This window comes from Rattus rattus, chromosome 10, assembly GCF_011064425.1.
Source record: "Rattus rattus isolate New Zealand chromosome 10, Rrattus_CSIRO_v1, whole genome shotgun sequence".
In the NCBI taxonomy this organism is placed as follows: domain Eukaryota; kingdom Metazoa; phylum Chordata; class Mammalia; order Rodentia; family Muridae; genus Rattus; species Rattus rattus.
Genome location: NC_046163.1, coordinates 52,236,540 through 52,261,910, shown reverse-complemented (window position 1 = coordinate 52,261,910; position 25,371 = coordinate 52,236,540). Strand labels below are relative to the sequence as shown.

Below are 25,371 nucleotides of genomic sequence, written 5' to 3'. Positions count from 1 at the left end.
GCTCCATTGGGGGGAAAAAAGAATAGTGATTTAGTAAAAGATAACGATAAAAATAAAGCTGCGTGAGACTACTACTCTCTCTATGTATTATCATCCAATACCAGTGTCAGATCCACTTTGTGGCAGGAGCTCTCTAGTCTTGTCCAGACCAGACTAGAGAACTCTGGTTTAGTCCTAGCTTTGCCTCCTTAACCTTGGCACCTATCTGCCCTATCATCTTCAAAGATCCCAGCATTCATTTATTATTTATGAATGTTCCTCCACCGTTTTCAACAGAGCATATGTTTCGCTTCTAGTCCATCGACAGTGCATAAGGTTTGCACTCATTCAACTATTTCCCAACACTGGTATATATTAATAACACCCACTTATTATTCTTCACAATGTCACACTTGCTTATAGTCTATTTTAGATCATTAAGTGTGTCATCTAATTGTATATTTTAATGTTAAGCAACTTTTGGATGCATAAATTAAAGACAGAGCATCAAAGTGTTATCTTAACTTTCTTATTTATCACAGCGCGATACACAGTAGCCAACTAGAGGAAAAGGTAGGCCTACTCTTCCTGCAGACCCTGAAACCACTGTACTCTGACATCAAGAAAACAGTTTCATAATATTTCAATACGCGCATTCTGCTGCTTCCTAGAATTCTAGCCAAAGGGTGGAAGAGGGAACAGCCTGAGTCAAGCATTATCTCCGAGATAATGGAGTTCCTATGTAGAAGCAACGAGAAAATCCATTTAAACAAAGAAGGAACTGAAATCTCATGGTTCACTTCATTTCTTCACATCCCACACAATGCTAAGAGACAAAAGAGACAGGACCATCTACTGTGTGTCTTTCCCCCAGGTGAAACTAGCATAAGAAACTGTAATAGGGTGGAAATATCCTCCCATATTTATTAGGCATATTCTTTACTTCCATCCAGAAAGCTTAGAGTTCACTGAATTGCTTCCCTTTCCTTCTACTCTGCTCTAAAGGTATAGCTTTCTATAACCCTCCCATCTTACCTCGTCTTCCTACTTCCCAATCGCACCCAACACTTGATGCTCCTCCTCCTCCCCTGTATCACTTCGCGATGGTTTCTATACTCATTTCCTACATTCCTGTTGCATTGACTATTGTCCACACCTGCACTTGAACTCCGTAATCGTGTTTTCATTAGTAACTACCCGGACACTCTTGCATAAATTCCTTCGATCTCTTCAAAGTTTTAACCACAATGTTCAAAACTCACTTGCGGGCTGATTACAGTAATAAAGTGCGGGGCCGCCGTGAACGCTAAACAGGTTTAATGCAGGTGAGGAATTTGATCTGGTACATGATGAACAGGAAATCCCAAATAAGTACTCATTTTATTAGCAGCTACTGCTTTCTGTCTGACAACTTAGCCAGTTTAAATTCAATCGCACCCCTCTGTACTTGTGAGCGATTCTTTGAATATTTCAAATGCAATGTACATTTTCTAATTTCCCCTTTCCATTCTACTTTGAAATATTTTGGGGGTACATAGAGCAGAATCAAATCATGAATTGCTACATGAACTGTTCTAACAGAAGTGTGGATCAGGTAGAGACCAAATTTCAACTTTATTTCTAACTGTGTTTATGTTGCCCAGAGCTTTACTTCTTTCCAAGGCCACAGTGGCTGCTTATTCTAGGGACAACTGGGAGCGGCAGGCAGTTTCATCAGGATTGTTGCCTGCTATGCAACTGATAACTTGGAGGTGACTCCTTTACAATAGGTTTCATATATATATATATATATATATATATATATATATGTGTGTGTGTGTGTGTGTGTGTGTGTGTGTGTGTATAAATTCATGCATTCATGTAAATTCTTAGGATTTAATTCCATTTCAGGGAACAGAGGCATTATTTGGGTCTGTTGTTTTATGCTCATGACCTGGAATATTTTTTCCTCCCTTCTCAACATCACTTATTCAAAGTTATAACACCCTAAAATTTTCCCTCTCAGTACCTTTACGTAAGAACCTCTCTAACAGTGAAGAATTGGTAAATCAGAAAGATTGAGGAGAGTAGGTCTACTCACCTTGGGCATGGGAAATGTAAGTAAGGAGGACAGGAGGTAAGGTAGCGAGTGACAGTTGGATGGAAAGCACACGATTCAGAGAATGCTTTCGAGTTTAGAGCTTTCTAATCACCTTTCTTTTTCTGTTGAGTAGATAGCATAAAAAGTGATACAAAGTCACTGGACAACTTCTGAATGAGGGTACCATTTATATTATTTTAGAGACAGGAATGTATTTATTGTGGTGCTTCCTGGATGCTTCAATCAAGAATGATCCGGTTGCCAAAACCAAAATTTGTTTGGTTCTCACCAGGTAAAGCCTGCCTTCAGTAGTACAGTTTATTCAAGGGTTGAAAAACAAGCTCAGTAGCAGTGGAAGAGAAACATGGTCAAGGGAGTCTTTTGGCTTATGGAGCTTGCATTCCTGAACTGCTTCAGACATCAGACGTAATGCAAAGCCTTGAAAGTACTTCATTCCCTCTTCGCCACATTATACAATATGTCCATCTGTATTTCCAGATATATTCATATGGGAGGCCATGTTCACCTTGCCTCTGTAGACTGCCACTGGGATGGATATATAACAATTGCGGGTTCTTGTAAATGTTCTCGATATGAACAGAAAATAAAGTGAGACTCACCAAGTATCTTGCTTCTTACATCTTCTAGGAGAGTTGTGCTCAAGCCTGAGTCCCATGCGTTATTCAGAAAATGTTGTCATCTATAGTAATAGATTATTATTTTTTTAACTAATAGATATTTTGTATTTTGTGTTTCCCAGGGTTTTTCTCCAGGTACTTCTTAAAATTATTTGAAAACCTACCAGTTACTTAACTTTAAACTATTTAGAAAAAAAATTGTATTTTACCAAATACACAGAGTTTTATGTCAGGTTTACTGATGTCTTGGGAAACCCTGATTTGATGGCAGCTTTCTGACAACCTCACAGAAGCCACACCTAAAAATGACTACTGCAGAGGAGTGAAGCAGTGCCCTTCTCAGTCATCCTGTGCCTGAGACCAAAACAAAAGTCAAAGGAAGTCTAAGTTTCTTCAGATTTTCAGTCCTACCCACAGTGAGCTAGCCTGTGGGTCACACAGTAACTGTATATTGGAGGAGGGTAATAAACTACTAAACTTCTGTCAGTATCCTGGGTATCTTTTTCCTAAATTACACTTTTTAATCCCTAATGATTAATGGAAGAAAACCAAATATGTACAGTACAGTGCCTGGAGACCTCATTACTGAGGCAGCTTATTATGTAATCCTGACACCCACACTTGGGAGGAGAGAGAGAGCTGGTTGCGTTATTAGGAGCTATCTCTCTGGGTTAAAAGGTTAATTTTCCATCTTGGAGTGAGCCAGGGTCCTGTTGGGATCTAGGATATGTTTTCTACCCAATTCCCCAGCGCCAATGGAGTGGGGCAGGGGCTAAGGTCTGATGTCTTCTAGGAAGGGAATAGAAACGGGTATTAAAAAGAGTTTGAGCAAAAAAAATCTCTATTCCAGACATACATAGACATGGTCTCTGGTATTGACACTTAAAGTCAGTTTGCAGTGTCTAGGTAGAATCGTCAATCCTGTCCCAGAATATGTTGTTGAACTCTCATACTTTTAAATTAACCTTTCATATCTCTGCTTCAATTACCTCACACCCTACACTCATTCTTGGGTCTTAGCTCAAGTTGTCACCAAACCTCATCCTTGATGGTCATCCTCTGTACCCTTTGGTCATTTGATTTCCCATAGCCAAATGAGTTGCTAATACCCATTTACAACTTTAAAATACCTAAGATCAGGATTCATCGTCACATTTGGGAAAATTTTAGAGTCTATTACATTCCTCTTTATTCTCTCAGTATCCTTAGAATTGAGTCTCTTAAGCAAAAATGACTAAGACCTTTCATATGTTCTTATAAAGTATTACATATAAAGTTGTGCAGTATACCAGTATATGTATATCCACTCATTTTATCTCCCCCTAAAACTACTTAGAATATAATTATACCTGACTTCTATAAAAGAAAACTGTTAGACTGTGGGATCATCTTATTTTCCCTGGGACATTATCTAATAAATCAGACACCAGCATTAAACACAAGACACCTGATCTCATAAGTTATGAGGTGTGTGTGTGTGTGTGTGTGTGTGTGTGTATCTGATTTGAAGTTGTTTTCAACGATGATTCAATTAATTGCCCATGATAACAACCTAAGAAGTAACCATATAATAGTGAACAAAAGGTTAGAGTCCTAAATCAGTTTCCATAGAACGTTAAGTTTAAATTTATGTTTTCCATTGACTAGATAGATGCTTAGGAAGCTGAGTTCTCTCACCAGGCTCTTTGTCCATCTTCTCTTAATGATGATATGACAAATGAAATGACTTTGACTATCTGCCAGATTTTGCCTCACATTCTAAGATCTTCACATTTCACTATGTCAGCTCAAACAAAAGCTGTGTGTGTGTGTGTGTGTGTGTGTGTGTGTGTGTGTGTGTGTGTGTAAGAAACTGAGTACAAGTTAGAAAATTTGAATCATAGATCCTTTACCAGAATTATTTTCAGCCTCCCGATTTCCATTTTTTCTACTCTATCTTTGAAACAATGATAGCACGGTTAACACAGATATTATTACATTCTTTAGGAGTCAAGAGTTTAGATTGAAAGAGTGTAAATAAATATGTTAGTGTGACATTCAACTCCCTATGGTCTCTTTTAGGAACTGTCATTTGTTTGTAGTCTTTGGTCAAAAGAACCTAAAAACTGAGCAGAGCATCTGCAATCTCCATATGTGCTTATACATGAAAGAGAGGGTAGAAATAAATTAACCCTCGCAAAGATTGAAACCTGATTCAAATTAACCTAGTCCCTAGTCAGATAAATAGGATGTCGTCCCTACTACCACCTGCCAGGGAGTACAATAAAGTCCCTACTACATGAAGATAATGTAATCTAGAGCTTCAATTTGTGTTCATAATTTATTCATATACCACAGGAGTAAGCAACCATGGTCTGCCAGCTGATATGGCCACCGTCTGCTTTTGTATAGATTGCAATATGTAGAAGAGTTTAGAATCTCAATCAAAAATAAATAAAATAAAAGTTATTACGTGAAACAAAAAGTATGCATATTTTAATTTTATCAACCACATGTTTAAGTTGGTTCTAAATGACTATTAAACTCAATTATATATTATCTATAGCCATTTTGTGTTACCTGTCCAATCTTTAGCGTAACAAAGTTTATGGTCCAAAGCCCTAAATTATTTATAATTGGCCTTTATCAAAAAAATGTAGACTCCTGATAAAGTGTTCAGAATGCAATAGAGCTATACAGATACATCAGAAGAAAGGAAGAAACTGCTAAATGTCAAATAGAAGGCAAAACAATAGGAAGAGACCGATAACATTTACTCAGTGGGCTTGCTAAGATACAGCTTTAAGATGGCTTTAATTGTTGCAAATCCTCCCAAGGAAGATCTACAATTAATATCACCTCTGTGTAAAGCATGGCCTTTTACCATGGGCAGAACTGGACTTGCCTCTTCCAAACGTAATACAGCCAAAATGATAAGATGTCACCCCATGCTAAAATGCATTACATGGAGATTTGTCTTATTATTACGCATTGTAGATATGCACACGGTGACATGTACAGTTAAACTCTCGGTAATTTTTAGAAAGTCAAAGATCTATGCAATCAGCTGGAACAAGAGGTAGGTTTTTGGTGGCTTTGAAGAAGTAAGGTGTTGTGTTTTAACGTCAGCCGTAACAGGACAATGTGCAAAACACCTTGCCACAACATTCCCACGCTAAAGATGTACTCTGCTGATGTGTCTGGGGGAACTGTGTAGTTCAACAAACGCCGTGACCAAAACCAAGCTAGGGATGAAGAGGTTTATTCACCTTACACTTTCACATGACAGCTCTGACGTTGAAAATCTTTGGTTTCTTTGGGGTCTCAGTTATGTCAGCTAATTTTTTTTTTCTAGGAGCTCTTATGAGAGGATGTTTTGCTGAAGCAGACACAGGAGAGGATGTTTTGCTGAGAACAGAACTGCGATTTTTGCCGGGAGCTACCCTGAAAAGGGGCATGTGATTTTTTGCTGGAGCAGATGCTTAAGATGCTTGGAAAGCGTATAAGCATAACCCAATAGAAAACGGTCAGTGCGTTCTTTGCTAGTGTTTGTTGGGCTTTGCTGACACTGGTCTTCACTGACAACACTCTGGCGTTTCCTCGTCTTGCCTTCTTCCTTGGTCATTGCTCGTCATGACGTCACAGAGAATTATACACTAGAGTTTCTGGTGGTATTCCAGCAGCTTCTTGCTACTTCTCACAGCCCCGTGGGCAGAGCCTCCTGCTTTCTTCTGGCTATAACTTCCATTGCTGATTCATGGGAACTAAACTGTTAATATACCAACAACAAACATTAGAATCACCCCAAAGAACTATTTATAAACAGGTCCACATCAACCTTTGCCCTATCAACCTTTCCTTTCCACTACCTCTGGTGGGTGGTGGGCTAGAAGGGAGGTTAATGTGTTTAAGAACCCTTATTAAAGTAGGTTTTGAAAATTTAAGCCGACAGCAGTTCATCATCAGAGGAAGTCAGGAACTCAAGCAGGACAGGAACATGGAGGCAAGAGCTCATGTAGAGGCCATGGAGGAAGGTGGCTCACTGGCTTGCTCCTCATAGCTTGGTCAGCCTGATTTTGTTTGTTTGTTTTTGTTTGTTGTTTTGTTTTAATTTAATTTAATATTTTTTTACTTATTCACTTCACATCCTGCTCACTGCTCCCTCCCAGTCACCACCCCACCCCCGTAATCTGTCCCCTATATTCCTTTGCCTACTCCTCCGAGTGGATGGGGACCCCTCTGGGTATCTCCCACACCCCACCCCTTCAAATCTATGAGAGGCTGGGTGCTTCCTCTCCTAGTGAGGCCAGAAGAGGCAGCCTGGCTGGTAGAACACATCACAAGTACACAGTCTGCTTCCTTATAAAACCCGGGACTACTAGCCCAGGAATGGCACCATCCACTATGGATTTGGTCCTTCCGCATTAATTACAAAAATCCCTTACAGGCCTGACGTTTTGTTAATTAAGACATTGTTAATTAAGACATTCTGTTCATTAAGGTTCCCTCCCTCCAGATGACTTTAGCTTGGGTGAAATTGACGCAAAGCCATCCCGTACCTTCATTTGCCTCACATGCATCACGAGCTCTTTCTCTAACACTGGGAAGACAAGCATGCATTCAGCGTGGCTCATTATGAGTGCTGCTTTTGAAGATACTATAGTATTGAAGCTTTCTCACTGGACGGTAGAGACACAAGACTGGAGTGAGAATAAAAAGTTGCCCATGAAGAGAATAAAGACTCCTGGATTCTGATGGGAAAAAAAAATCACATTTTTATTTTAAACCAGTTTCGAGGAGATAATCCTGTATTGCCGACATCTAAATTGAGTCACAGTGAATTCAGCTCAATAAACATGATGGAATCATCTTTTTTTAACGTTTCACTACAATACATCATGGCTAAACTATTGAGCAATTGTCTTATGCCAATCACTGTCCTAGAAATAGAATGGTAAAATAAGGTTCTGGTAACGGAATGAGCAAAAGACTTAAACGCCTCCAATTCATTGCTAGGAGTTCCCTTCTAACACACCTCAGAGACAAGGAAGAGGGGGTGAGAAATAAGGGAATCAAAACGATAGGCAGTCACGGCAACATCCTCAGACTCTCTTAGACGAGTACTCTGGACCCAGGAGAGCCTTTCATAATCGTCGTAGAGCGGAAGTATCCCAAAATAGAAAACCACTGGAGGCAGCGTACTTGAAAACAAAGTAGGAACTGAGAGGCTGAGATTCCTTAGTGAGAATGATTCCTGACGGGACTCACTGAGAGCCTCAGTCCAATGTTCTCCCCTCCCTTGGAGAACTGTAAGCCCTGCTGGGTACAAGGTAGGAATGTGTATCGATATCTACCAGATGATGTTGGAAAAAAAGATGGTATTACATTCGCCACCAGACTTAACACTCGACAGCTTTGAATTAATTTCACCACAACCATGAGGTAAACATTTTGAATTGTATTTTGACCAACATCACAGAAGTGAACAATTCTGTCATGCAATTCTGGAAGTCCAGGCACTAAAGCAAAGGTATCTTATTCCTGATCAATCTCCACGTGTCATTTTTTTTTTTTGCAAAGTGATACATGTTTATTTGAATTAAAAAAAATTGTTCATTTCCACAGACTTGCTTAATCTTCAGGACCTCACAGGTCCAATGACATATTCACAAATGAGCATCGCCCCTGCAGAGTCATATGGCAGGATTAGATGCATCATAAACACCAGAGAAACTGCTCTGGTGAAACTCGGGGAATGTTTGTTTCCCAGTATAGATGAACAGTTCAGAGTGAAAAGGTGAGAGCAAAGCTTCTTCTTCATGTCAGAATATCCACTCTCTCCTTCTGTGACAGAATAGACATTAAATGCCATGCCAAACTTTAAAGTGAGGATTCAAAAATGTTCTGAAAATTGACCAAAAAATAGCAATATATATATTATATATGTATATATAATATACATATACATATATATATATATATTGAAGTTTTGGCTTTCTCTTCATTAATGAGTATTACCAAAGTTGTAATTAAAGTGTTTACATTTGTAACAACTATGTTTTTCTGGAGTTTCAGTTCACTCTTAAAAATTAAACTACTTTTACTGGGCTCTTTTCAACCTCTACTTCTCTTTACTCCTGTGCTGAAAAGTAAGAGAAATCACGTTAAACCTTTTTTCTTTTGTTTTGAGATTGCAATTTTATTTATTTTTATAAATAAATTAATACTTTTATTATTATTATTATTAAAACTTTTTTATAGTCCAGTAATTTACCCCCCTCCCAGTTCACCCTCTGACAGTTCCTCAACCCATTTTCCTCCCCCCACTTCTAATATGGGAATTCATCCCTGTAATTTTATTAGATCATTTCTTCTTTTCCTTTTTGCCTCTAAACCCTCCCATATACTCCTTCTTGCTCTCTTTCATATATGTGGCCATATATATGAAATATGAATATGTATATACATATTCAGGTAAAAAGCAATTAACATTTATATTGCTATTCGTAATCAACACACACATACATATGTTCTTTTTTCTAAATATATCCTGCACAGTGTGTATAATATACTTCTATATATATTTCTGGGGCTGACCACTTGGGATTGGATAACCAATTGGTGTGCTTGAGTAAGACTATTTCCTCAGCTCTCAGCATTCCTTAATTGTCTGTAGTTCTCTGCATATGGTGGAGGTCTTCTGGGCTTTCCTCCATCTTCTTTGGCGTGTCTATATATGTTGTCCCTTTTCAGCTCACGTTTAGGTTCATTTTAGTGAGACTTTAAATGTGTAGCTTCTGACATTACCATAAGACACAGCAAACTCCCAGAAATTCTGTATCTTACAAGTTTTCTTTTCCTTCTGCAATATTGTCTGAGTCCTCAGTGTGGAAGATGTTTTGTATATGTATCCTTTGAGACTGAGCTCCATATTGCTATGCTATTTATACTAGATAGAAATGGAAACAGTATGAATGTTCTTCTTTCATGCTGATGAACAATGAAAATGTGGTGTATGTACATTATGGAATATTATTCTGTAGAGAAAAATGAAATCCTGAATTTTGCAGGGAAATGGATAGCACTACAAAAGACCATATCCAATGAACTAACCTAGGTTAAGAAAGACAAATGCTGCACTCTCTCATTGGGTGCTCCTAGCTCCAAATATTCAGATATAAGTTTAATCTTCACCCCTCATCAAGGAAACATCTCTTTACAACAGACAAAATCCATTACAGAAAACCACAATTGATCGAAACATGGTTAACTTTTGACATGATATCCATTTCCACTTAGTGTTCTCAGCTAAGAATCTCAGGTCTGTGAGCAGCACACATCTTTTTGAAGCTGATGCATTTTCTTTTCCTGTATGCACTCACTGTATCTAGGTCAATAGAGTAGTTCCATCTTCTTAGAAGATGTGCCTGTAGGGTTTTGAAATTGTCCTGATTATAATGCTGTATTAGCAACTAACCAAAACAGAATATAAAAAATGATTTTATAGAAAGCTGCATATTTTGTGTCTTCTCAGTTATCACAAAGGCTACACACTAACACCTTTAACCCCATCAAAGAAGTTTTGTCAAATTGTGGTCAAAATCATTTATTCATGTCTTTTAGGATCATGGTAGACTTTGAGTATTTCTTCATTTACATAAGTAACCAAAAAGCTGTTAAGGTACTTATAGTTGCATACATGTGTATAAAGGTACTAAGGTGTGAGTAGTACAGGTATGCCATTTTTCTACCACCTATTTCCATGTATGCTTAGTGTAGAACCCAGACATGTACTCCAGAAGGAAGCTACTGTTTTATCAATCAATTCAAGCTAAATTGTATATATAATTGAGATAGCAGAAAAATACATTTATTTTTCTATCATCAAAGAAAATGGCTTCAAAGAATGTCCTATTAAGAGGAAAGGGGCCTAAGACCTATGGCTTTTCGTAGAGCCTCTTTAACTTCTTTGTTTCTCAAACTGTACACCACTGGGTTCAGTAGAGGGGTAATGACAGTATACGTCACTGAGATGAGCCTGTCCTGCCCCAGGGAACTCTGGGACTTTGGTTTTAGATAGATTATTGAGGCACAGCCATAGTGGATGATGACGACTGTGAGGTGAGAGGCACAGGTGGCAAAGGCCTTCTTCCGACCTTCAGCTGAGGAAATCTTAATGATGGTAGAGATGATAACAACATAAGAAATGAAGACAAGGCCCATGGGTAAGACAAGGACACAGACACTGACAACAAAGTTGATGATCTCATTAATAGTGGTATCTGTGCAGGCCAGCTTCAGCAAAGGTCTCACGTCACAGAAGAAGTGGGCAATAATGAAACCATCACAGAAGGGTAGGCCAAACACAGATGTAACCTGGACAATAGCCATGCTCAGGCCAATTCCCAGTGACCCAGATGCTAAGAGGATACAGGCCTTCTTACCCATAATAACGGAATACCTTAGAGGATTGCAGATGGCCACATAGCGGTCATAACCCATTGCTGTAAGGAGGAAACAGTTGTTGATGCCAAAAGTTAGATAAAAGAAGAGTTGGGTTGCACAGCTTTGGATATCTATGGCCTGGCGAGGATTAAGAAGGCCAGCTAGCATACGAGGAATAATGGCGATTGTATAGAAAGTCTCAGAGATGGAGAGCATGCTCAGAAAAAAGTACATGGGTGTATGGAGATGGCGGTCCAGACGAATAATTGTCACAATGATCACGTTGCCTGACAGAGTCAGAAGGTACAAGGTTAGGAAAGCAATAAAAAGGCCAAGCCTGTGCTGCCAACCAAAGCTGGAGAAACCTTCAAAGAGGAACTCAGTCACAACTGTGGAGTTTTTCTTTGGCATTGAGGCACGTGTAGACTTCAGGGAGCTGGGTAAAGGGAAGAAAGTTATGATGAATCAAGTATAAACTAGAGTAGGCAGGACTAAGACCTTTTGGACTTTAGACCTTTAGCATTACAAGGACTCAGCTATTGGTGCCTTGTTTCATCTTCCTCTGTGCCAACCCTCTTCTTTGAAAGTGCTATTAAAGGGGAAGTCTTGGATTGAGGGAAGAAAGAGCAATGATACATAGAGTAAATTCAAGGTAAATTGACATTGACTTTATATCGATTTTTCGACCACATATCCAGAAATTGGGTTGCTGAAGCATTTGGTAATTCTATCTTTAAAGTTTAAAGGACCTTTTTCCTACTGATTTCATCATTTTAAATTCCCACCATCAATATAAAAGATTTCAGTTTATCCGAACCATCCCCAACTCTTGCTACATCTTTTTAAGAGGTTTGTAATGCCACCTCACCGTTAGCGATTATCTCCTTGTGCTGTGGATTTTCCTTCCCCTCCTGGTTAGTGATCCTGAAGAAGTTTCTGCACACTTGAATTGAAAACAAAACTTTTACATGGTGGACTCTTATATATTTGCATTCACTGTGGCTCAGTGCATGAACAGCAACTTATGGAAACAACTTAGACATCCCTAGCCTTGAGAAATGGAAACATGACATCCATATAGAACAGAGTGCTATCCAGCCTTAACAGAAGAGAATACTGCATCTGTAATAGAATGGATAAACATCCGTTATAATAGAATAAGTTAAATGGGTGACTCACAGAAGAATAAATGATTCCATTTATATGAAATTCTTAAAAATTGTCAAAAGATAAAAGCAAAGAATGGTATATATCCGAGTATAATACCAGGGAATTATGGAGTGGCAATTCAAGTACTGTAATATTTTACCTCTTCAAAAGATTTGGGCTTCCATATTATCCCTACAGAATAGCTCATATAGTTGATGATATTGCATTGCCAACTTAAAATTTGTTAAAGATTTTGATCTCACATTAAGTGCCTTACTACCAAAGTGGAGGGGAAAAAAAGCATCCAAAGGCACAAAGAAATCCTTGAAAGTAATAAATATGCCTTTACTTGGTGGTGATGGTGATGATTTCAGGAAGGAAATGTCTATGGTCAAACTTGATCCCATGCATATATTCAACACACCTAATTTAGTAAGTAAGTTTAGGAGGTAATTAAACAAGTTTTAGTAAAATTGTTTGTTTACTTTTATAATAAAACCATTTAAATAAATCAAGACACAGCTTCTTGGTTATTGGATAATTGGATCTAGGTCATGGGAAAGGCAGTTGAAATATTAAATATGACCGGCTCTTTATTTCTTCCACAATACATCTTGAATTAGGACTCCTGGAACCAAATGAACATTTACCTGATGAAAGATAAACATCATCAGATATTGATTTTTTTCCCCCATCCTATTAGCTGTAGTCAATAACAAGTTCCCTTCAAAGACCCTAAGATGAATTCTCTACAGAATCCCACCCTTGTCTTAATTGTCTCCATAATCCTGGCACTGACCGTTCACTGTCTTCCTAAAAGACGGGAAAAGCTGCATATCTGCTGCCCTATCTTCCCAGAGAGCCTACAACTCACAAGTGATCTCATCCTGAAAGACTCTACCGGGGCAGATCCAATCCTGTGCACTCAGCCAAACTATAGGGAGATAGAAATATGAAGAGATGACCCAGTGCTTAAGAGCACTGAATCCTCTTCCAGAGGACGTGGATTCAATTCCCAGTGCCACAGGGCAGCTTACAACTGTCTGTAACTCCAGGATCTGATTTCTTCAGACAGACGTATGTATATTCAGGCAAAACACCATTGCACATAAAAAAAAAATAAAAATTTAAAAGGTACATTGGATTGTTTTCCTTCATTTTTCATCCACTCCAAGGCAATTCTTCCTAAACATTTCTTTTCTGTCTCTACCCCTCTCCTTCCTACCCCCCCCCACCATTCAACATCTTTCTCACCAGCACGCAACATCTGATGTCTGTTATAATTTCTGTAGTGTTGCTGTTGTCTCTAAACCCATTTTCCTTGTTCGGTTGATCGAAGCTCATATCTTCTCCCCAAATGCTGAAATCACTCTTTTCCAAAAGATCTGCCCATTAAATACTCCTGCATAAATCCTAAGATTGTTCTTTAAACCTTTAAGCATAATATTCAAATTCACTTGAAAATTAATTACAGTAATATAGCAGAGATCTGCCATGGACATTAACCAGGTTAATGTAGGTGAAAAATCTGATCTGGTACTTTACATACAGAGAGCTGTTAAAAATGGGAATTTTATTAGTGGATATTCCTTTTGTACTTTGTAAAAATGAGTTTGAATCCATTATGGTAAGGATGGAGGTGAGGGATTCAGTTAAAAATTCAGAGATTTGTAAACAAACATTTGAATATTGTAAATTTGATTTACAATTTTTATCATACCTTTCCTATTGCACATAGGATTTTTTTATAGTTAAAAAATTTAAACTTTTCTCTGCCTAGGAGATAGCTCATTGATAAAATAAACTAACCATGAAAATCTGGCTATCTGAGTTAGATCTCTGACACCATGTAATGGTAAAAAGAGAGAATTAACACCGCAAAATTATCATCTGACCTGGACACATACGCTGTGGCACATGTACCTACATACATACTCACATACGTCTTGTACACACAAACACACAATAATGAATAACATTTATCTAATAAAACCCTCTCAATAATCATATATATATACACACGCATGCTATCCTCACTAAGGTGTAGAGTATGTGAAAAGAATTAGTTTTGTTTTAATCTGCTTTCAAGGTGGTACCAATCATTTCACTTCTCCTTTGAATCAGAATAACCTATCTAGTTAAAATATGTGGGGCCATTCTTCAGTGACACTCAGATCCTTTGTTAGGTTTAGGTGAATAGCTTAGAGCCCATTAGTGACAAATCAGTCGCACCATGTGTATATAAATTTCACACTAAAATTCATGCATGTTACTCCTAACACTAATCCCACTTTATTTACTAATCAACCCCTTTTGTGCCTATAACCTGGAGGGTCCCTGTTTCCATTTTATACCATTCTGTTAGTCAGTTGTAAATTATTAACATCTTTAAAGACTTAATCCCAGGAGACACAGGAGAAGACACAGTAATCTGTCGGGAGTGTAGAATAGGATGGTGCATTAAAAGCACCTGGAAAAGGAAGAGTGTGTAATCGGTGTCTTGGAAAGTCAGATAAGGAAGGAAAAAAGAGAGAGAGAAGCAATAACGCAGAGATGAAAAGAAACCGTCAAACTCATAAAATTGTCTGTGAGCTTGAATTTTGTGTTACCTTCCCTTCTACAAATAAACAACAAAGTGCAAACACAAGGCTTGCCCATAGCCCAATGCTAGGTAAACAAAATATCTCCAGTGTTTCCTAAAGAAAAATCTCACCCTGTTGCCTCATGAATTTTTTAATTTTTTTGTTTATTTTTGAAGTTATAATTTAATTATACCATTTCTCCCTTCCCTTTCCTCCCTCCAAACTCTCTCATATACCCCTCCTCATTCCCCTCCAAATTCATGGCCTTTTTTTTTTCACTACTGAATTTTTAATGTCTCCTATGCATTTTGGTTGCTAAGACCAAAACATATTTTATTTTATCCCCCAAAATAGTTCCTATAGCAACTAACTTTGTTCAATAGTCACAAATAAAAGACTGTCTTAGTGGTAGGGAGAGAGAGAAATGACCCTGGTGGTCTTCATATGCCTGGGGATTGCATTCTTGAATAATCTTTGGAATGTGACCCAATTAAAGGCCCTTTAAGAGTTTTACTCATCTCTGCTTTATTTAATGATTCATCTAAGCTCCCAAATTCCCAGAAATCACTTTCTCCCCTATAAGAGATTTTCTCCGACAGACTTCAGCTGTCTGGAACATAGGTCCTAGTGAAGCTCCCTGCCCTAAATACAAAGGGAAGTCAGACTCACCAGGTATCCTCTTCCTTTGGGCATTTAGAGGGCTGTACTCATATATGAGTCACATCCACCACTCTGGAAACGTGAGCACTGGAAATAACAGGCTGCAGATTTTACTGAATTGTAAAATGTTTCACGGGGCTTTGTTAATGCCCTTCATAGTATCATTTTAAATCCACCCATTTCTTAACTACAGGATGCAGAATATTCTGTGAGTCTTCTTATAATAGAGTCATTAATGTCTTAGAGGCAAAGCTATGGGCTAATCGCTACCTCTTCTTTACTGATAACTCTTTGTGTATCTCCCAGAATATCATACCTAAGGGCATTTAAGGAAGGAGACAATGCTGGGTGTAGCCTTCCTGTGTCTGAGATCAAAAGGAAGAACAATCAGTTCTACAAGACTTTCAGTCAAACCCAGTGGAGTAAATGAGCAGCAAGCTCCTTAGAAGTAACTATGGATAGAATTCTTAGTAAAGTATTAAATTGCTGTCCCAATTGCTGGGCATCTCTCTCTAAAACAGCACATTTTTCTCCCTAGTGGACAATGACAGAATTCAAAATACAATCCACTGAGTAGTATCTTGAGACCTTGTTACTGAGACTGCTTATTACCTGATCTGGAGATCACATGGGGCAACAGAGCTGGCTGATCTATTAGGGACAATCTCTGGGGTAAAATGGCTAATTTTCTTCAGAGAGAGGCCCTGGTCCTCTTTAGGGATATGTCATGTGCCCATTTTTTCCAATAGTAGTAAAAGGCCTTATTCATCCTCAGAAGCAAGCATAAACAGTTATTTAATAGGACTTGAGCATGGATCCCTAGAGCCCTGGACACATAAGCTTGATATTTTGATGCTCTGACACTAGAATCAAGTTTAAAATCTTTGGGTGGACTCAAAAATCCTGTTTAGAATGAGTTTTATTTATTTTTATGTTCATTTAATTATTTTCACAGCCCAACTTAAGTTTCCCTCCTCTCTTCTCAGTCCCCACCCCCGACAAGCCCCATCCACTCTGTTTCTCTTCAGAAAAGAAGCAGGCCTCCCAGGGATATCAACAGGGCATGACATACCAACTTTCAATAAGACTATGCAACTCCCCTTCTATTAAGGATAGGCGAGGCAATCTAATAGGAGGAAAGGATTGCAAAAGAAGGCAACAGAGTCAGAGACAGTCACTGTTCCCACTATTAGGAGTCACACAAGAACACTAAGCTATACAACTGTAAAATATATGCTAAGGGCTTAAGTCAGGATAATGAAGACACCCTGGGTTATCACTTCAGTATCTGTGAGCCTCTATGACCCCAGGTTAGTAGATTCTGTGGGTGTTCTTGTTTTGTTCTTGACCTCCCTGACTTTTACATCCCTTCTTCCCCCTGTTCCACCTCTCCCTCCCTTTCAGAACTCCCTGAGCTTTGCCTAATGTTTGGTTGTGGGTCTCTGCGTTTGTTTCTATAAGTTGCCAGATGAAGCCTCTCTGCTGACAATTGGGCTAGACAGCAATCTATGAGTATAGCAGAATATCAATCAGAATCATTTCATTGACCTGGAGATTTTATTGTTTCTTTGCCAGTCATGTTTGGTTCTATTTTATGTTTCTGGGCTATCCAGCCTTTGGATCCTGGCCCCCTTTCTTCCCATGCCTCCAGTGTCACAGGTAGACTCCCTCTCATGGCATAGGTATCAAGCCAAACCAGTCGTTGTTTGGCCACTCTCACAATTTCTGCTTTACACCCAAGCACATCTTGTAGGTGGGCAAATTATAGGTCAAAGTTTTCTGACTGGGTTGGAAGTCTTGCCTGGTTACAGGAAATATCTCTAATCTATCTAATCAGGCACCATATGCTCGATTATTAAGGGTCTTAGCTAGGGTCACCCTCATAGATTCCTGGGAGTTTCCATTGCACCGAGTCTCTCACTATTGATGTGTGGGATTCCATGTATGATTTAATCTTGGTTATGTTTGTTTTACAAATATGGTTGCCTTGGATTTGGGGATTAGATGCTGAGAATAGAAAACCCATCTCAGTGGATTTTTCCTTTGATGAATATGAAGTGTGCTTCCCCATCTCTTTTGGCTATTATTTGTTGAAAGTCTTTTTTTTTAGATATTAGAATGGCTATACCAGCTAGCTTCTTGGATCCATTTGACTCAGCAATTGTTTTCCAGCACTTTACTATGAAGTAATGTCTATCTTTGATATTGAGGTGTGTTTCTTGTATACAGCAGATGATGGATTTGTTGTTTGCTTCTATTATGCTCTTCTCTGTTTTGTTTTTTTTTTAATTAGGGAATTGAGTCCACAAGTGCTAAGAGATATTAATACTAAAGATTGTTAATTCCTACTATTTTAATGTTGGTGGTCATAGTGTGTGTGTAGTATGTGGTGTGTGTGTGTGTGTGTGTGTGTGTGTGTGTGTGTGTGTGTGCTTCCTTTCTTCTGGATTTGCTTGTGTGAAATTATTTATTTTTGTGTTTCCTTCAGTGTGGTTAACCTCATTAGTTGCAGTTTTCCTTCTAGTTTCTCTTATAGAATTGGATTTGTTTAAATTTTCTTCTCTTATGTAATATCTTGTTTCTCCATCTATAGTGATTGAAAGTTTTGCTGGCTACATGAGCTTAGTCTAACATCTTGGGTCTCTTAGAGTCTGGAAGACATTTGTCCATGATCTTCTGGCTTTTAGAGTCTCTGTTGAGAAATTGGGTGTAATTCTCATGGGTCTAGTTTTATATTACTTAGCCTTTTCCCTTTCAGCTTTTAACATTCTGTCTTTGTTCTGTAGAGTTGGTGCTTTTATTATTATGTTGTAGGGGGACTTTTTCTGGTCCAATCTATTTGGTGTCCTGTAAGCTTTTTGTATGTTTATAGGCATTGCATTTTTTAGTTTAGGAAAAATTTTTTCCCTGATTTTGTTGAAAATGTTTTCTGAGAATCTGAGCTATGAATCTTCTCCTTCTATTTCTATTATTCTTAACTTGGTATTTTCATACTGTCTAGATTTCCTGTATGTTTTGTGTTAGGAACATATTTTAGATTTAATATTTTCGTTGACTGATATATCCATTTCTTCTATTGTATCATCTTTGTCCGAGATTCTTTCTTCCATCTCTTATATTCCATTGAAGTTGCTTGTATCTGTAGTTCCTGTTCTTTTTCCTAGGTTTTCCATCTCCAGGATTGCCTCTGTTTGTGATTTCTTTATTGTTACTATTTTGCTTTTCAGGTTTTGTACAGTTTTATTGATTTCCATCAACAGTTTGATTGTATTTTCTTATATTTCTTTAAGGGATTTATTCCTTTCCTCCATCATCTTTGTAAGATTGGACCTGAGTTCAATTTCCTGTGCTTTGGCTATGTTGGGATATCCAGGGCTTGATGTAGTAAGATATCTGGGCTCTGGTGTTGTCATATTGCCCTGTCTGTTGTTGATTGTGTTTTGGGGCTTGCCTCTAGCTATCTGGCTTTGGGGTTAATATAGGCATAGGTGTTCATTTCTGAGTTTATCCTTAGATAGACATTTTACTCTTGGTTTTTGATTCCTTCTCTGTTCTTCTGACCTGTGTGGCCTGGGGTTCAGATAACCAGCAAGTCACCAAGTCCAGTAAGATGTTCCCTCTGATGTTGTTGCAGCCATTGTGTCCTCCTAGGATTTGGGTCCCAACATTGCCTCTGGGTATCCAGGTACTTGTGTTTTCTCTGGGGTTCTAGGTACCTGCTTGTACTCCTAAGTTTCTAGTATGGTGTGGCCTCTAGTACAGGAGAAGTCTTCATGAAAGTTGTGGGCTAGAATATGGAGCCCTGGGAGTGAAGTGCTATTGGATGCTGTTGCATGGCCTTTCAGGAGTATTGGCAGGCTGTGTAAGGTGTCTTATCTGGGGTCCTTAACACCAGAATGGTCTCCAGTACAGCAGAAGTCTCCTGCTGGAGTTGTGGTCCAGAATAGGGAGCCCAGGTCAGGGAGCAAAATTTTTATATTTTTGAACTGTTTTTTTTTTTACACTTCTGCATTGATTATCTCATATCTTACACCAAGTCTGAAGCCTTCGGTTCAGTTGGCCTTGGGTATCAGATCTTTCATCATCTACTAGATACACCTACATTTGATTTTTCATGGCCTGAATATAATTTAGTAGGTCTTTATATCTTCAGAATTTAAAACAATTTTTAATATGTTTACCTCTTTACTCATGTTTTACTTGGACCTTGTACTTCTACCTTAATTGTGGTCAATTTTTTATGGAAACTTTTCTCCTTGCTCAAATTTTGTCACCTTATTTCCCTTAGTACTAGTTATTCTAAGAACCATTGCTAAGATTTATCATATGTTAGATATAAAACTATGAAATATATGTTTTTGTTTTCATTGTATGTTTAATTAAAGTTGTTGAGGCAACTCTGGACTTTGTCTTCCATTTTAAAATTTCAATATTTTTTATTTACTCTCTTCAGTTTATAAATAGAAGTTACTGTATAATATAATACTTAGGTCTTCTTAGTTGCTTATTAGCACCACCATTGTTGTTAAGCCTGGAGTACAAGGAATTTCCTTGTGACTACTTAGTTGAGTAGTCAGTTGATAGTTTGGGCGGATTACACAGCAACAGCTGGAGTCCTTCAGCATTCACCTTAAAGTCAACCTGGGTGCAGATAGTTGCAAGAATGCAAAGTTCTAGCTCCATGTTTAGTTCCTACTGTTTGTTTTTGTTTTGGAAAGCAGTATTTTTGTATTTTGAAAGTTCCATACAATTATGCATATATATTGATCACATAGTTTCCCTTTGCTTTCATGTTTACTTGGGCTCTTGCAACACTCCATTGTACATGAATTGTTTCTACACAGCTAGAAATTCATGGGATGCTCAACTGTGCTCATCTTATTTCAAGATTTCCCGGCTAAACTTGTGTGGCTTATTAGGGGCTTTATCAGAGTACTGATGTTGATGATTGTCTCCATCCACTCCCAAAGAAGTGGATCGCACTGAGCCAGTACATCTACAGATTTTACTCGGCCTCCACTTCAAATAAAGACTGATTCCTCTGACACCAAAGCACTATTTGGCAGAGAAATTTCAAAGCAACAAGAACAAAATATTCTCATCCCTGAACTATGTGGGTAAGAAGATTGGTGGCTGGCCATTTGATATTGAATAAACAATTGGAGGACTCTTTCCTGGAGAACACCATTTTTCCTACCCTAAGTATTCATTGGTTGTCTGTGGCTTTGTCTGGGATTGCGGTCTCTTGAGATTTGCCCCTTATGACTAGGAGCCTGTTGTTGTCATCCTTGTCTTTTTAGGCAGCTACTTTGTTGAGACTTTACAGGTAAAACTTCACAGGTATAGTTTCTAGGAGAACTAAACCCATTTCCAAATTTCTGTTCCTCTGGCTCCTACCCTCTCTCCAGTCCTCTTCCATGGTGTTTTCTGAAACTTAGATGCGTCAGTTGTATGGATCAGATGGGGCTTGATCATGTAAATCAGGTGGGCTTGGCTGCCACAGGATTTTTTTTTTTTTTGCATTTGCTCTGTTGTGGTTTTCTGCAGTGCTTCCCATATGCTACAAAGAGCAGTTTCTTTGTTGAGGGATGAGAGCTACATTTATTTGTGAGTATAAGGATAAATATTTAGAAACTATATGAATGTAATTAACATATGCCCTAATCAGATCAGATTGTTTCTATATATTTAGGAACATCATGGTAAAGTGTATATGTATGTATTTATGTGATATGTATGAATGTATGTATATATATATATATATATGTGTGTGTGTGTGTGTGTGTGTGTGTGTGTGTGTGTGTGTGTGTGTGTGTATGAAACAACAATATAGGAAAAATAGAGGCCATGAATCTGAGAAAGTCTAATAGGGGTGTCTAATAGGCATGGCTGGATGGAGGAAAGTTAAAAATTAGATCATTGTATTTTAATTTATAAAAATTTAAATAATGGATGGCAGAAATCCCATAGATAAAATATTTACAGACTCTTGATATTGCAAATTCAAACTCTAATACTCTAATTTCAGGTAGTTATTTGCCTTTATTGAGCTTCTATTTCTATTTCTGGACAAGTTGTTTACTAAAAAGTAATTTTATTTTGTACGTTTGTTTGCTCTCTTCTCTTCTCTATAGAAGTTTTATCAGTTCTATCATTTGTAACAGTCTGAATCCTCAACTGGCTCTAAGCCACAGAACCATCAACCTGGTAGATTTTAAAAGATATGCTTACTTTCAGAATATTACCGGTCAATGCTTCTGAACTGACAGTTATTCAAGATAACGAGCATAACTCTGCCTGAAGATTCTTGAATGTCACATTAAGAAATAGGATCTTGGCTTTAATGCTTCTACAGTCAACACTTTACAGTGAGTACATCTATCCCTGATCATGTTCTGGTTTATTTTCTTATTTCTAAATGTGTCAAATGAGATACCATGTGGCAATGTGTTTCATATCTACCACTTTAACCAATTTCCTGAGTGAGCCATGACACTATCAGTTATGAGTGAGATGCAAAACAAGACAAAGCTTTGAAATTAGTCCAGTGTAGAGTTCTACAACCAATGCCTTATGGTACTACATTTCTGTTTCAAGAGTATATTGCAAGGAGAGAGAACCATTCCTTCATTCCTTATATCTGCTTTGATAATTGGAAGAGACTATTCTTACTCTCCATATAATGAGTTAAACAGTATTCTATTAAGCTGATCCAAGAGGCCTGTACTGCAACTCCTTCAGATTTATATAAAAAGCTGTTATAAATAATCACTTTCTGGGAATTGGTTCATGGATCACTGCTGGGTCAAGACAGTTTTCTTGATCATGTGTTTTAAGATTCCTATGGTGGATTAGATTTTGGGGTGCCCAAAATTCAGTGTTATCACTTTGTCTTCCACCAGAGCTCTGGCTTCAAAGCATTTCCATAGGACAGTAGCTTACATCCCCCATTGTCTTTCCAAGGCCTGAACTGCTTGTCTTGATTTCACTCTTTTATATTTTTTATATTGTAAATTTTATATATGATTGCACCATCACTCCATAGAAGCTTTTGTAGCTCAGAATATGCCTGAAGTTGTACAAAACTTTGTGTATTTTCAGGTTCTTTGCCTCCAACATGATCTCTTCCTCGCAATCTCCCTCACAATGAGGAGTGTTTCACATCATGAAAGGAGTTAGATAAATTCAGCAAGTAGTTCATACATCTTCTCTTTCTCTACATTGGCTTCATCTAGTTGACTGACATATGTCTTCAATATTCCATCTCAAATTTTGTGACTCAGATAAACATTGAAAGGCACAGTTTGGTAAACTAGCATAACCTTGCTTCCCCCCACCCTATGTTTTTCCTCCTAGTATTTATTTTTTTCTAGTACTACCATTGTGATACTTCTAGTTTGAAATTTGCTTGCCTCAATAGACAGTGTATACCTTAAACAATACTATCCCCTAGTGAAGAAGACAGTAAGGGATAGGATCCAGTCACAGCCCACTTCATAAGCTATGTGTGTCAGAGAGAGCTCTCTCTAGGTAAATTGTTGAACTACCTTTACTAATGACATAAGTGCATTGTCTGGTGACCAAATGCTTGTACAAAGGCTACATGTGTCCAGAAAATACTCCCTTTGCAAACATGTGCATACATACTAATGGCTTAACTACACCTTTTTTGTGTTCTACTGCTTGATAACTCTATAGAAGCAAACACCACTACTAGTTTTATTGTGCTATGATCCCCAGACAACATAATGCCTTGCACATGAGTGGATGCTCAATAATATTTGTTTATTCAACAAAAGAGGAAAGCATCATCAGACATAGACTAACAGATAGTTACTTTCTTGGTGTGTTTATTCTGGGTTTGCTGGTTTGCTAACAAAACATGTTTCAGTTTCTAAAATACAAGCTGTTGCTGAGTCTCTAACCAAAGGCAAGGAGTTTTACTCTACTAATTGCCCAAATTTCTAACTAGGCCCCTGAGATAAGGTGTCACACTAGTTCTTTGGTGCCCCCTGTGCCCAAGAAAGATTCTCAAGGGAATTCTTCAGAGTACCAGAGTTAATAGGCCAATTTCTCTCTGGGTAAACCTAAGAGAGTGTTCTTAGACTTAGGGTTTCCAGAGTTTTCTGCTCTTCAGAGAGACTTTTTGAGGTGAGCAGAGTCAAAGCGTTAGCCTGGAAATTGTCACTAAATTATGAAATGCCATCTGACACTCTGGAAACGCTTACCTGCTTGCCTTAGGATTGTTGACTTCTTCCACTCTTGCTTCCTGGAGCATCCAATCTGAGGTCTTTCCTTTTCCACTTGCAGGTACATCGGCTCCTAAGGAATTTCTATAATTCCTTTTTCCAAGTTTTCAAGAAGTGTATTTGAATCAAAAATTAAAATGAAAGGCAGAAAAGGATTAATTTCTAACTTTTCTGGTTTTCATCTACCTAATGTACTCTCTTTCCGATGATTTCCTCGATATTGAAGTTTCAGACATTCTCAGTAAGTTTCACAATGGCTGGTTGACACCTAAAGTGAAATATAGTATTCCTGCAGGTTTCATTTTAAATAATGGAAGAATCTGCTGAAAGTCAGGGCAAAGACTGTAAATAAGATTACCTTTATAATGCCAGTGTTGTCATCTGCTACTAAGGGCTCTCTTGCCTTTGGCAGCAATGAAGAGAGATAGGCATTTCTCCTCCAGCCAATGTCTCCTTCTCTTTTAACCCAAACCCCTTGCTTGCATATTCACCCTGGAGAGGAAATACTTGTGTCTATTCAGATCTGCCTGAGCTTCAGACCTGGCCTGCCAATTAGTAGAAATGTGAGCCTGGCAAGTGGTTTATTCCACTGGGCTTCAATTTATTCATTAATAAAATAAGATCAATTCGTGTATTTTCAGAGTAATTTTGAAGATGTAAATCAAATAGCTTGTCTATACAAGATAGCATATTTTAAGCAAATGCTAGTTTCTGTAGTTTGTTTCTAACTATTTCAGACATTTCAAGGTGAAGGGCAAAATTTGTACTTCCAACAGTTTTTGATATCCATATACTAGGTTGATTTCATTTTTTTATAATTAGTTCTGTGTCAGAGGAATTATTCTATATCTCTCAGGACCATAATCTGGGCATCTAGCTGCTCCTTACAGAAAAATGTACCTCTATCTCTATCTGTCTCTCTGTCTCTCTCTCTCTGTGTTTGTGTGTGTGTGTGTGTGTGTGTGTGTGTGTGTGTGTGTGTGTGTGAGAGAGAGAGAGAGAGAGAGAGAGAGAGAGAGAGAGAGAGAGAGAGAGAGAGAGAGAAGAGAAATAGAAATTGCTTCAGGGATTCTATATATACTTGGAGCAGAGGATCAAAAAAAAAAAAAAGGAGTACTATTCTTCCCTGAGCCTTTCTCATTCAGTTATTAACAGTTTTCTTTTTTTTTTAACAAGTGTATGAGCCTTACCAAGTCCTTGAGTGTTACTCTCAACAGACAAGATCCAAACTAAGACCTAACAAAATAAGCCGTTTCTTCTGTCTTGCAGTGCTCTCCTAAAGAGAAAGCATTCCCTTCCTGGTATCAACTTTCCATCTGGCAGTCCGTCAGCTGAGATGGATCTTTTTTCTTCCAGAGTTGATATTTTCAGGAGCAGAGGGTTTGGACCTAAGGGTCATGATCTCAAGGCCTCAGAGGTGGCTCTGCTGTATCTGTGACACTGGAGAACTGTTTTGTATATTTTGAAAATAGGTCTTCACATGTCCACCATGCGGCTTCTTCTGAAGTAAAATGGAAGCTCCTGTATGCAAAACTGGTACATGTTTCTCCTCTCAGTTTTAGAAATGGAGCTGCTTACCTAAATGTGGACTGGGATCTGAAAAATGTCAA

General features: G+C 38.1%; 1 protein-coding gene across 1 annotated transcript; it reads right to left on the bottom strand.

Moving 5' to 3' along the window:
- Window positions 1-10,590: 10,590 nt before the first annotated feature.
- Window positions 10,591-11,532, bottom strand: LOC116911495 (olfactory receptor 10J3-like). The gene has a single exon (XM_032915479.1). The coding sequence runs from the start codon at window positions 11,530-11,532 to the stop codon at window positions 10,591-10,593; it is 942 nt and encodes a 313-aa protein (XP_032771370.1).
- Between the last annotated feature and the right edge of the window lie 13,839 nt (window positions 11,533-25,371).